The 13,044-nt window shown below is 52.0% G+C and overlaps 2 protein-coding genes across 5 annotated transcripts; one reads left to right on the forward strand and one right to left on the reverse strand.

The window, feature by feature from the left end:
- Window positions 1–19: 19 nt before the first annotated feature.
- H2AX (H2A.X variant histone) lies at window positions 20–1,511 on the forward strand. Its single transcript, XM_084783390.1, has one exon. The coding sequence runs from the start codon at window positions 154–156 to the stop codon at window positions 583–585; it is 432 nt and encodes a 143-aa protein (XP_084639516.1). The 5' UTR covers window positions 20–153; the 3' UTR covers window positions 586–1,511.
- Window positions 1,512–1,800: 289 nt separating this feature from the next.
- On the reverse strand, window positions 1,801–9,922 carry HMBS (hydroxymethylbilane synthase). Of its 4 annotated transcripts, none has more exons than XM_084783380.1 (14): window positions 9,717–9,922; window positions 7,728–7,781; window positions 7,141–7,213; window positions 6,792–6,841; window positions 6,648–6,703; window positions 6,230–6,307; window positions 5,703–5,780; window positions 5,537–5,612; window positions 3,361–3,474; window positions 3,114–3,152; window positions 2,827–2,946; window positions 2,539–2,592; window positions 2,352–2,438; window positions 1,801–2,274 (listed from the first exon to the last, which is right to left on the reverse strand). In XM_084783380.1, the coding sequence occupies exons 1-14, from the start codon at window positions 9,747–9,749 to the stop codon at window positions 2,101–2,103; spliced, it is 1,086 nt and encodes a 361-aa protein (XP_084639506.1). In that variant the 5' UTR covers window positions 9,750–9,922; the 3' UTR covers window positions 1,801–2,100. The 4 variants fall into 4 exon arrangements, with proteins under 4 accessions (XP_084639506.1, XP_084639505.1, XP_084639508.1 ...); XM_084783379.1 differs by lacking the exon at window positions 9,717–9,922 and adding an exon at window positions 9,429–9,524; XM_084783382.1 differs by lacking the exon at window positions 9,717–9,922 and adding an exon at window positions 9,451–9,514.
- Window positions 9,923–13,044: the final 3,122 nt, after the last annotated feature.

The raw sequence follows: 13,044 nt of genomic DNA on the forward strand, positions 1-13,044 counted from the left end.
ATTAAAGAAAAGAGCCAATCAGAGGAGAGCGGGGGCGTGTCCTAGCAGCTTATAAGGGCGGGCCCGCCCGCGCGCGGCGACAGTTGACTGCAGCGGTTGGTGGTTGGTCTCCCGTTGGCGTCGTCGCTCTCATCCTTCTCTACCTCGCTCACCATGTCGGGTCGCGGCAAGACCGGAGGCAAGGCCCGCGCCAAGGCCAAGTCGCGCTCCTCGCGCGCCGGCCTCCAGTTCCCGGTCGGCCGCGTGCACCGGCTGCTGCGGAAAGGCCACTACGCGGAGCGCGTGGGCGCGGGCGCGCCCGTCTACCTGGCGGCCGTGCTCGAGTACCTGACGGCCGAGATCCTGGAGCTGGCGGGCAACGCGGCCCGCGACAACAAGAAGACGCGCATCATCCCGCGCCACCTGCAGCTGGCCATCCGCAACGACGAGGAGCTCAACAAGCTGCTGGGCGGCGTGACGATCGCGCAGGGCGGCGTCCTGCCCAACATCCAGGCCGTGCTGCTCCCCAAGAAGACCAGCGCCACCGTGGGGCCCAAGGCGCCGGCGGGCGGCAAGAAGGCCACCCAGGCCTCTCAGGAGTACTGAGCGGGAGCCCGCCCGCGCCGCCGCGGCCCCCCAGCCCTCCCCACACCTCCACAACGGCCCTTTTAAGGGCCACCTCACCCCTCACGGAAAGAGCTGAGCCACTTCGGGCTGCGGACCGCCGCGTTCCCGTCTCCTCCCCCTCTCGGCCCCTCGCGCGCGCGCGCGCCTCTCCGCGTCTCCCCTTCCCTGCGCCGTCGGGGTCAGCCACGGAGGTCGCGGGCGCCGCCGCCACCTGCCCATCCCGGAAGACGCAGCCTCCGACGCTCTCCGGACGACGTCGGTGGGGCGCGCGGAGAGAGGCCGGGCCGCCTTCCCGAGGTCTCCGGCGGCCTCTTTGGCTGTGACGTGCGGGCCGAGGTGGGCTTGAAGGTGAGTCCCTCCGCAGCCGCAACCTGGGCGTCTTTTCTTCCGCTTGGTGCTTAGACCTCTCCTGGACCTTCCAGAAGTGACTTGATAAGCCAGGCCTCGGCGAAGAGGAATGTATCGCATCGTTTGGTCCTGTGTGTCGCGTCCCCTCCGCCACCAACCTTGCTGGCTTCTCATACCGGTCTCCTCCCCCCACCACCCCCCATCTTCATTCATAGGACGGTGTGGTGTGATCGGGACAAGACTCACTAATATGAGCCGGTTTTCTCCAGGATGCCTCCTGGAAAGGTTCTGGGAGACGCTTACAGGCCTGTGGAGAGAAGAGTTGCGTTCCTGCCGCAGGACTCTGGCAGCCGGGCCTAACCACCTTCCCCTTTCCCAGCGACTCAACTACAACCCAGACACCTAGATACCAGCACAAGTCGGTGGATCCCTGTCTGGACTGAGCCTTTGTTGGCTTGTGAACTGGAATTTTGCAGCTATTCTAAGTCTAGAACCTTAGGTAGTGGGGCGTTTCAATGGGTTAATTTTATTAAAGGATTGTTTGGTTTTTTAAAAAACTGTGTCTGCTTTTTGAGTTGCTGTAGGCCCGGCACGGGGATGTAATAGCTCCGAGGTAGAGCCATGTGAGTGGCCTGAGTTGTGGTGGGAGTGGGTTACTGTAGGTAACTTCCCTTCAGACAGTGGGAGTGGGAAGGGCTGTCTGTGTAAAGGTCCTGTCACTGTACAGTCTGTACTAACTGATGGCTGCTGTTTTCTCTTTGCTTGCTTGGTGCTTCCTGGGGCTACATTACCAGAGCATAAGGCAGTCACAGGATGTTTTAAAACAGAAAGGTCCCAGAGTCAGAATTCAGGCTTAAAAGGGCTTTGGGTTTATTTAATATTTCCCAAACTCCACCAAAACAACCACATTCAGAGGTGGTTTACTAGTGGCATTGGTTACATTCAAATATTGGCTTGGACTTAAAAGCCCCAACTACTGAAAGGTAGTCATCAAGGCCCCAAGGTGAGGCATGTCTCTGAAGTCTCAACAGCCTGTGCTTCAGTGTCCTGGGATGGTCACCCCCTTAGTTAGGAAGCACAGGGCACTTGAAAGCCAGATGTAGGCACTGGAAAGTGGCAGCCAAGATTCCTACGCCCTAGCGCCAGTTAGTGTGCATCATTAAGCTGCCTGGCAACATCCAGGATGTTCTTGGCCCCTTTGTTCAGCAACAAGCTGGCCAGACTGATGCCCAGGTTCTCAGCAGCTAGCTGGGCTCCTCTTGGAATGTTCCGGGCGGTGATTCCAACCAGCTGTGGATCATCCTCTGGGCCATCTTCATGCTGGATGACAGGGATAAGAATTTGGTGAGCTAGAAGCTCACAGCGGTTCTGTTCGTCCCTCACCTCCCAGTCAGTACCTGGACAGGGGCCTGGATGGTAGCCTGCATGGTCTCTTGCATGCTATCTGAGCCATCTAGGCTCCACACTCCCCCAGTCAGGTACAGCTAGGAAACAAAACGGACCAGCACATTTAGAGAAAACCGCTCGGAAGTTTGGTGTACACAGAAATACCAGTGCCTCCCCCTCATTCATTTCCCTGCCTACCTGCCCATCCTTCATCATTGTATGCACTGCTACTGGCACGCTGCAGCCTCCTTCCTGCAATGATAAGTTCCTTTGAGCTCTAATGGCCTTTAACACCACTTTTGACCTATAATTTGGTATAGGTCTTTATATATATCTGAGGATATAACTGAAAAAGGCTGCCGGAGCCAGACAATATCCTCACCACACATACAAAACGTCACATACAGCAGTTACTTGAGAAATCTCCCTACTGCCCTCCTAGGCTCCCCAGGCCCCCACTCCACCAGGGAGAGGCCCAAGTCTTACCAGGTGCCTCAGAAAGGCCCTTTCAGCAATGCAGCAAAGCAGCGTCTCAGGGTCATGCAGCACACTCACTAGATCCAAGATATCCTGGTCCTTGGCTCGGACTTCCACAGCTAGGGCTCCCTAAGGGTACCACAGACCCACACGTGGGAAACCCCTCCTCCGCCTGCCTCCCCGGGGCTTCTGCATGCTAAGCCTGCGCCTCCCCGAAGAACACTGAATTCCATAGGAAGCAGGTGCCAAGGTTCTTGAAGGTGCCCGTCAGCAAAGCCCTCTCCAGGCAAGCTTACCTGACCCACCGCATACATGCATTCCTCTGGGTGCAAGATCTGGGGAGGCAGACAGAACACACAGAATGGTGGGATGGGGCGTCCAAAAGCAGTGACCTAGGGTTTGCCACTCTAGGAAGCCTGGGGAGGGGAAAGCAGGAGTCTGGCCATTAAATCCAACCTCCCTAACACCACTTTACTTCTGGTTTGTAGTCTTATTGGCAGAATGGTCAAGATACACCAGAGGCAGACAAGAGGCGGCCCCTACCTGCCCCAGGCGGTTCTGCCAGCCCATCCGCTGTAGGCCGGCCACAGCCAGGATGATGGCACTGAACTCCTGCTGCTCATCCAGCTTCCTCAGGCGGGTGTTGAGGTTTCCCCGCTGTGGAGAGATGCTAAGGAGATAAGACCCACATAGAGCACCCCCGCTTCCCCCCACTTTTTTGTTTTCTTTTGTTTTGTTTTTGAGACAGGGTTTCTCTGTGTAGCCCTGGCTGTCCTGGAACTCAACTGTAGATCAGGCTGACCTTGAACTCAGGGAGATCCACCTGCCTCTGCCTCCGAGTGCTGGAATTAAAGACATGTGCCACTATGCCCAGCTTGTAGCTAAACTTTTTAAAAGACCTTTTTTTGTCTGGGTTGTGGTAGCTATAAATGCCTTTAATTCCAGCACTCTGGAGGCAGAGACAAATGGATCTCCATGAGTTCAAGGCCAGCCTGATCTACAGAGTGAGTTCCAGGACAGCCAGGCTACACAGAGAAACCTTATCTCTCACACACACACACACACACACACACACACACACACACACACACACACACGGAAAAGGAAAAAAGAACTGGGTAGTTGTGGGGCACACCTTTAATCTCAGCACTTGGGAGGCAGCGGCTGGTGGATCACTGTGAGTTCAAGGCCAGCCTAGGCTACAAATCGAGTCCAGGACAGCCAAGGCTACACAGAGAAACCCTGTCTCGAAAAAACTAAAAAATAAGAAAAGAAAAGAAAAAAAACTGGGTGTGGTGGCACACACCTTTAATTCCAGCAGAGGCAGAGGCAGGGAGAGCACTGTGAGTTCGAGGCCAGCCTAGTCTACAAAGTGAGTCCAGGACATCCAAGGCTAACACAGAAAGACCCTGTCTCGAAAACCACCCCGCCCCCCTCAAAAAAAGGAAAAAAAAAATTTTTTTTTCAACAGGATCTCACAGTGTAGTGCTGGCTGTCCTGAAATTCACTCTGTAGACTGGGCTGGCCTTGAACTCATAAAGATCAACCTGCCTCCACCTCCAAGAGTGCTGGGAGTAAAGGCATGTGCCGCCTTGCTGGGCTGGGACATACTCTCACTAGTTTTTATTTTAGTTTTATGTGTGTGGAGGTCAGAAAAGGGCATCAGGTCCCCTACAGCTGAAGTTAGAGAGTGGTGAGCCACCATGTGAGTTGACCCAGGGTCCTCTGGAGAAGCAGCCAGTGCTTTAGACCACTGAGCCATATCTCCATCCCCAGGGCATACTGTTTTTAAAATTAGGGTTTTTGTTTTGTTTTGGTTTTTGGTTTTTCGAGACAGGGTTTCTTTGTGTAGCCCTGACAGTCCTGGACTCACTTTGTAGACTAGGCTGGCCTCGAACTCACAGAGACCCTCCTGACTCTGCCTCTTGATTGCTAGGATTACAGGCGTGCACCACCATGCCCAACATAAAGTTAGTTTTATGAAGCATCCCATATATTCACTGTAAAAATCAAAGCCACCTAGCAGCATAGAAAGTACAAACGGAAGCCGCTTCCACTCCTGCCACCCAGACGTCATCACTTGTGTTGTCAAGGCCTGTGTCTCTAGCTAACATGTCAACTCTACATAAGCAGGAACAATGTCCATTTCACAAGGATTCTGGTTGCCAGGCACCTGCCTGGGTTTAAGAAAACATTAAAAGGGCTGGAGAGATGGCTTAGAGGTTAAGAGCACTGTCTGTTCTTCCAAAGGTCCTGAGTTCAATTCCCAGCAACCACATCCTAGCTCACAACCATCTATAATGAGATCTGATGCCCCTTTCTGGCGTGAAGGCATACATGTGGGCAGAATACTGTATAAATAAATAAGCTGGGCAGTGGTGGCGCACACCTTTAATCCCAGCACTCGGGAGGCAGAAGCAGGCAGATCAATGTGAGTTCGAGGCCAGCCTGGTCTACAAAGAGTCCAGAACAACCAAGGCTACACAGAGAAACCCTGGCTAAAAAAGAAAGAAAGAAAGAAAGAAAGAAAGAAAGAAAGAAAGAAAGAAAGAAAGAAAGAAAGACATTAAAGGATCATGGATGATGGATGGAAAGACAGACAACCCGCTGCCTGGACAGACCACTTGCATTGGAGGGCCCTTCTATTTTCAGGTCTCTCAGAGTCTCCAGAACCTCTCTTCCTCTTTGGCCACTGCCCTTCCCTCTTCTGAAAGGATACAATACTCTTGAATTCCAGATGTGGGAACTTCCTCTGCAGCTGGGCCACTCTCCTCAGGGAGCTGGTTCCCACAGTGCTGCTCAGAGAGAGTTTAAAATTAAGCACAGGCTGTCCACTGTTCCCCACTGTCCATCCCTTTGTCCTCTGTATACCAGGCCCCACTCACCTTTTCTCTGGTAAGGTTTCTAGGGTCTTTCCAATAAATTTGGGGTGAAAGACAACAGCATCACAAGGGTTTTCCCGTCTGGAGAGAGCAAATGATGATATAAAATTATTATTATTATTTGGAGGCAGAGTTTAACTCTTGCCCAGTCTGACCTAAAATTTACTATGTTTTTGTTTCACTCTCTTGACTGTTTAAGTTTTTATTTGTGGGGTGAGAAGCATACGCATGCTATGCCATGTGTGTGCGAGTCAGAGGGCAACCTCTGGGGTCCAGTCCTCCCTTCCACCCTGTGGACCCCAGGGACTGAACTCAGGTCACCGGCTTCGGCAGCAAACACCTTTACCAGCTAAGCCATTGTAAGCCAGCATTCTTACACACTTACACCTTGAGACAAAACCTCACTAACTTCCTCGGGCTGACTTAAATCACTCTGTAGCCCAGGAGGAAAAAAAAAAAATCAAAGCCCCCCAAGACCCCCCTGGTGAGACCAACCCCTGCCCGGGCCCCGTCACGCGCATGACTCTTACTTGCAGATGGCTCCAATGGTAAAGCCAGGAGGTAGTACAGTAGGCACATCCTTCAGGGAGTGGACGACCAGGTCCACTCTAGAGATGAGCGGGGAGGACACGGAGAGAGACTTACTCTTCTCCACCCACTCAAGCACCCACTGCAGCCATCCTAGGGTCTGAGAGCCTTGAGGCCTCACCTGCTCCAGCCCCACCCCACCCCTCCCCCACCAATCTTATACCCCAGGCAGTTAGGTGACTCCAAAACAAGACATTCTCCTTTGTGGAAGCCTATGAGCTCCTTAGCCTAACCCAATAGTCCTGCTAATACTGGGGAGAGCTCCTTAGCCTAACCCAATAGTCCTGCTAATATTGGGGAGCCACTTTGGGGTTCTAGCAAGAGTCTGGAGGGGTACCACACTCTCCCAATTTCACTGACTCATTTTTCTCCAGGGCATTTTCCAGCTCCTTGGTAAACAGGCTCTTCTCTCCAATCTGCCAGGGAACAAAGAACCTCAGAGTGAACCTCTTGTGGGAGCAAGTGGGGAGACGGGCCAGGAGCAGGAATGGGGACTGTCATTACCTTAGAGAGCGCAGTATCAAGAATCCTGTCCCCAGTGGTGGACATAGCAACTGAGGAGAGAGTCAGTCAGGTACTCATTAGGCAAGGTCTAGGGAGCCACCTGGGTCAGCACCGCACCGCGTTCACATACCTAGCTCCTACCCTCCAGGAATACACACACTGACAGGAAAGGCAGACACGTTCATAAAAAGACCCATGGCAGAAGGTGTTAAATGCCAGGCTAGCCCAGGCAGTTGGAGGGGAAGATATTCACAGGAGGAAAGCCCTCCCATCTGCAAGCAGCCAAAGTAGAGTTTTACAAGCCAGAAAATGCTGTGTCCTCCCATTCGCTCCTCTCAAGAACACTTACTGATTTCAAACTGCACGCCAGGGTACAGGGCTTTCAGCATCGCCACCACAGTGTCGGTCTGTATTCGAGCCAGCTGGGGACAGAGACTCAGATGTTTCCTGCCCTCCCCTGGCCACTGCCCCAGGTTCAAATCCTTATATGGATCAAGGAAAATATAAAAGGGACTGGAAAGCCGGGCGTGGTGGCGCACGCCTTTAATCCCAGCACTCGGGAGGCAGAGGCAGGCGGATCACTGTGAGTTCGAGGCCAGCCTGGTCTATAAAGTGAATCCAGAATAGCCAAGGCTACACAGACCTTGTCTCGAAAAACCAAAAAAAAAAAAAGAAAAAAAGAAAAGAAAAAAAGAAAAGAAAAAGGGACTGGACTTCTCACATGGAGAAGGGCCTGGCCTGGGACCCCATCCTCTGTACCCCAACCCCTTCCCTGGCTCAGGGACCTTTTTGTCAGAGGAAGTAAGCTGCCGATCCCCATGAAATTGACTCCCAGGCACTCTGCTTTATGCTAGGAACTAACCCTCTTGGGTCCCCTCAACTGGTAAGCTTGTGTCAGTCAGACTTCCTCCGGTAATGCGCTCTGCCTGTACTCACCTGGCTCTTACGGGTACCCACTCGAATCACCCTCATCTTTGAGCCGTTTTCTTCCTGCAGAACAAAGTCCACAGGTTACAGTCTGTTCCACGACACCTTATCCAAGAACCAGGACCACAGGCTTAGTTAGGAGAAAGGACCCCCCCAGGCCCTTGGCCTGGTGAGCCTGCAAGTCGGGGAGGACTCCCAGGACTGGTCCGTTAACTTCCCCTGGTACCTTCTGTCCTCCTCCAGGATCCAAAGAAAAGCTGTAATTGGCTCTGTTGTGGTGGCGGCGGCAGCAGCAGCTAGGACGCTGAGCCCCAAAGCCTAGCCTGACTAAGGCAGTCCAAAGTGGGAGGCAGGGCTGCACACAGCCAGGTGGGTTACATGATAAGGCCCATCAGTCTAAGCACAGTGAGGGTGGGCCCGGCTGGAGGGTGGGGCCTACAAGAGGCTGGGGCAAGAGAGCCCCCACATGCCGTCCCTCGAGGACAGGCTCCCAGTCCACAACAACAACGGCACTTGAGAAAGCCGCCCTAGCCTGTAGGTGAGACACTAAGTAGTCCTTAGTTGCCCTGGGATGCACCCTATAAAGACTGAGGTCACCCAATCTAATGGGATACTCCTGTTCGTCTTGGCTTGGTGACTTTGGGGACATCACCCCATCAAGGGCCTGTTAAGTTAGTTACATGGCACCTAATGCTTCAAGATGTCCCCTAAGACTTTAAGGCTAAAATGCCCAGCCTTTATTTGGCTAAAGGCTTCCCAGAGCTCAAAGGGACACACCTCTTCCTCCTGTCAAGGTGCCTTGGACAAAGGTGCTCAGTGCCAAGCAGGTGAACTGGGTCCTGCAGGCTGACACAAAGATCTTATTTCTTCCTGCTGAGCGGAGTCTCCGTAGAAACTGCCCATCTTCCCTGCACTGGGCTCCCCACCTCACAGGCTCTTCTGTAGCCAGGCACCCAGGTTCTTAGTCACTGGAGGAGGTGAAAACTTGCTTTGGACACCATCTACTCCACTGTGATTACTCCTCCATCAAATGGCTCTGAGATGGCCTTTGCAATTTAGCTAGGCTTGAAATAACACAGAAGGCCTAGGCCACAGGGAGCCCATAACAAGGAACTGCCATTCCTTTCTCTGCTTAACCGATTCCTTAAATTAACTGAGCCCATCACTTGCGCCACCATCCTTGCATACTGTCCTCACAACAACCCTACTAGGTTAGACAGGGTAGGCACATCCCCAAGTGTCACAGAAGCAAAGATGCAGAAGGGTCAAATTGCTAGCTAAAAGTCTCACAGCTATGAACAGGCAAGACATGGGCGCTGGAATCCAAATCTTGCACCTAAAATGACTTCATTAGCAAAGGCCCTACGCAGCTCACAGCCTGGGCAGGAGATAAGCAGGCTTCACAGGTCGGCCTTTATCTCTGGCAGGCCTGCCCACAAGTCCCGAGCTTTCTAGGCAGGAGAGAAATGACAAGGCCCAGGGGTGGTTCCCCCACTCACAGTAGTAGCTGAGGTGTGTCTCAGCTGGGGACTCTGTGGGTGGCTAGGGCTGGGTGACTTCTATAACGGAGAACAGGAGAAGGTGTGCACACCTCCAAAATGTTTGTATACAGTTCTAAGATTTGTACACAGTTCTCCCCTGAATCAAGTGGATCGTATTCCAAGGTACCTCGGCCCCTACTTCGTGAAAGACTCAAGTCTGTGTATACACCTTTTCTGGCTGGATCACTAACCCGTGAGCCACGGGAAATCCGCCAGAAGCCCACAGAGATGGGATCCCACCATGGACCATATTTCCATTCTCAGCCTCGCCACAACTGCTCGGGATCACCCCTTCCCTAAGGGCAACCGTGTTACTGGCCCTTTAAAAAGTCTAGCGGAAGGGGATAAGAATGACAGCTAGCTATTCTGACCAATAGCCGGAGAGCATGGCAACCCGGGACCAATCGTTGTACCCAGAAAGTCCCGTGAAGTGCTGGCTAACCGGCTCGGGACTCACCACGGTTGCAGCCGCGCTGCCGTTACCGGACATGACTCCGCTCAGGGCGCAAGCGCGGCGCTGCCGCTGCGGTCCCCTGGGGTCTGCAGAAGCCGCCGACCTGGGCCGGCTGGGGCTGAAGGCACATGGGGCCCGAGCCCGCACTTCAACCGGGCTGCCCGACCTGCTGAGCTCTGCGTCACGTCCGTTGCCCTCCCTCGAAGGGGCGGCACCTTCCTCTGGGCGGGAATTAGGATTGCGACATAGCCGGCCTCGTTGCTGGGCCACTGCACTAAACAACCAGATTGATTTTTTTTTTTTTTTTTTTTTTTACTTTACTTTTTTGTTTTGTGTTTTCGTTTTTCGAGACAGGGTTTTCCTGTGTAGCCTTGGCTGTCCTAGACCTGCTTTGTAGACCAGGCTGGCTTCGAATTCACAGAGATCCGCCTGCCTCTGTCTCCCTGAGGGCTGGGATTACAGGCATGCGTCACCACATCCGGTTTACTCATGTTTTCCGTGTTTCGAGACAGGGTTTCTCTGTCCATCCTTGGCTGTTCTAGAGCAAGCGCTGTAAACCAAGCTGACCTTGAACTCACAGAGATCACGTGCCTCTGCTTCCTGAGTGTTGAGATTAAAGGCTTTAGCCATCACCGCCCGGCTATTTTATATTGCTTTTATTAAATGTGTGTAGTGTGGTTGCACGTCTGCCGTGGTGTGCGTAGAGAGGTCAGAGGATAATCTGAGGGAGTCGGTTCTTGCTCTCCTTTATATCCCAGAGTATTTGAAAAAGTTACCATGCCTGCTAGGGTGCCTTCATTGTTGACAAGTAAAAGAGCCGCAGAAGGCTCCTCAGAATTTTATAGCTTCAGCCGGGCATGGTGGCGCATGCCTTTAATCTCAGCACTTGAGACACAGAGGCTACTGGATCTCTCGGAGTTCGCGGCCAGCCAAGGTTACACAGAGAAACCCTGTCTCTGAAAAACCAAAAAAAAAAATTATATATATATTTGTTTGTATGTATGTATGTATGTATGTATGTATGTATGTATGTATGTATGTATGTGTATACACACATATACACCTCTCCAGTACTGGCATAAGCAATTAGTGTAACACTGGCTTTTCTTCTACTCTTACTAAGCTTTGCTATAGTCATCAGGTAAGCAGGTTGCTTTGGTTGTGGTTGTTGGGTTTTTTTGTTTGTTTGAAACAGGGTTTCTCTGTGTAGTCTTGGCTGTCCTAGACTCACTTTGTAGACCAGGCTGGCCTCGAACTCACAGAGATCTGCCTGCCTGTGCCTCCCAAGTGCTGGGATTAAAGGCGTGCACCACCACACCCAGCCTGTGTCAGGTGGTTGTTTTTTAGGCAAGGTTTGAGCTATTATGAGCTCAGGCTGGCCTTGAAGTTTTCCGTTTTCTTGCCTCAGCCTCCCGTTTGTTTTTTGTTTGAGACCATCTCAAACTTGCTATGGAGCCCAAAATGACCTTGAACTCCACCCCCCAAGTGCTGGGATTACAGCACATACCACCAAGCTTGAATTTCCAGAGAGATAAAAGATCATGTCAGGGTCTGGAGAGCTGGCTCAGTGGATAAAAGTATTTGCTGCTCTTAGAGAGGACCTGGATTTGATTCCTAGCATCAGTATGGTGCTCACAGCCACCTTTAACTGCAGGTTTCCTAGAGGTTCTGTCTCCTTCCCCTGGTCTCCCCTGGTACCAGAAATGCATGAGGTGCACATTCATGCAGGTAGGCACCCACAAATGTATAAAATAAAAACAGCTTCCCTAAAGGAAATGATCATACCAATAGCCAGGCTTTATGGTGTTCTTTAATACCAGCATTTAGATCAGGATCTCAAGGTCAACTTCAGCCACAGAGTAATTTTTTTTTTGGGGGGGGGACGGGGTATTGAGACAGGGTTTCTCCATGTAGCCTTGGCTGTCCTGGACTCACTCTGTAGACCCGGATGGCCTTGAACTCACAGAGATCCACCCACCTCTGTCTCCCAAGGTGCTGGGGTTACAGGAGTGCATCACTGTGCCCAGCTGCCACACAGTAAATTTGAAGCTAGTCTGGGCTACAAGAGACCCTATCTAGATTTGGGGGGGAAATCCAGCTAATTGGGGTGGTACATACCTTTATTCCCAGCACTCAAGAGACAGGGACAAATCTCTGCAAGTTTGTGAAGTTTGTGGCCAGACTGGTCTATATAGTGAAAAAGGGTATGTGTGGAATATGCAACCCAAAAGACAGTGTGTGTATGGGGAAGGTGTGCAACTCTAAAGACAGTGAGTGTGGCGGAGATGCAACCCTAAAGTGAGTATGGGGGAGTGTGCAACCCTAAAAACCAGTGAGTGGGAGGTGGGGGTGCAACCCTAAACACAAGTGAGTCGGGGGGAACCCTAAAGACAAGTGGGAGTGTGGGTATGAGTGCAGCTAGAGACAAGTGGGTGTGCCAACACTCATGAGGGTGAAGTTCAAGGCCTCGTGTCCTAGGTGTACTTTGTACCACTGAGCTATATCCCCAGCCTAGAAAGCGCTTGTCAGGTGTGTGCCAGTGCTGGGGAGACCAAGGCAAAAGGATTCTCAGTTCAGTGCCATGCTGGGTAGCAGGACCCTATCTATCTCAAAAGCAAACAAAAAGAACCCTAGCGCACACACACACATGCTGGACTGGCATGCACAGCACAGTATAGCATGCCCAAGGTCTTGGGTTAGTCCCAAGAAACACACATGCATGGTTCTTTCCACTGCTTTGACTAATAGTAATGAATTGAGCATGGTACAGACAGACATAGACAGCCATTTGTTTCTTAAGTCATAATTGCTGTTCAAAGTTATGCCCAGATTGGAAAAAAAAATGAGGTTCTGAGAAGGTAGGAATTGCCCTAAGTTGCTAGAAGGAGTGGTACACACATCTGACTCCAGCTGCTGAGGAGGCTAAGACAGGATGAGGATGCCTTGTGCCCAGGGGTTCAAGACCTGCCTAGACAACACAGGAAGAGCTCATCTCAAAATGGAAGAGAATGGCCCTGGAGCTGCCAAATGGCTCCGTGGGTAAAGCACGTAACTGTGCAGTCATGGTGACCTGAGTCTGACCCCTGAGTTTTAATCCATGGTAAAGGTAGGAGAGAACCCACTCCATAAAGTTGGCCTCTGACCTCCACATGTGTTCCATCACATGCCTAGTCCACCTCCACATCACTCACACTAAACAAATGTAAATAGAAAAATTTAAGAGGAGCCGAAAGACAGTGTGGTGCACTCCTGTAATCCCAGCACTCAGGGAGGCAGAGGCAGGTAGGTCTCTGTGAGTTTGAGGCCAGCTTGGTCTACAGAGTGAGTCTAG

This window comes from Acomys minous (assembly GCF_964271855.1).
Source record: "Acomys minous genome assembly, chromosome: 5".
In the NCBI taxonomy this organism is placed as follows: Eukaryota; Metazoa; Chordata; class Mammalia; order Rodentia; family Muridae; genus Acomys; species Acomys minous.

Coding starts and splice junctions, on each gene's coding strand:
- H2AX (XM_084783390.1), top strand. CDS start 154: ATGTCGGGTCGCGGCAAGACCGGAGGCAAGGCCCGCGCCAAGGCCAAG.
- HMBS (XM_084783379.1), bottom strand. CDS start 9,509: ATGGTCCATGGTGGGATCCCATCTCTGTGGGCTTCTGGCGGATTTCCC. Junction 6,308..6,647: donor AATGCCCTGGAGAAAAATGA/GTCAGTGAAATT, acceptor GCTCATCTCTAG/AGTGGACCTGGTCGTCCACT. Junction 5,613..5,702: donor GAAACCTTACCAGAGAAAAG/GTGAGTGGGGCC, acceptor CTCTCTGAGCAG/CACTGTGGGAACCAGCTCCC.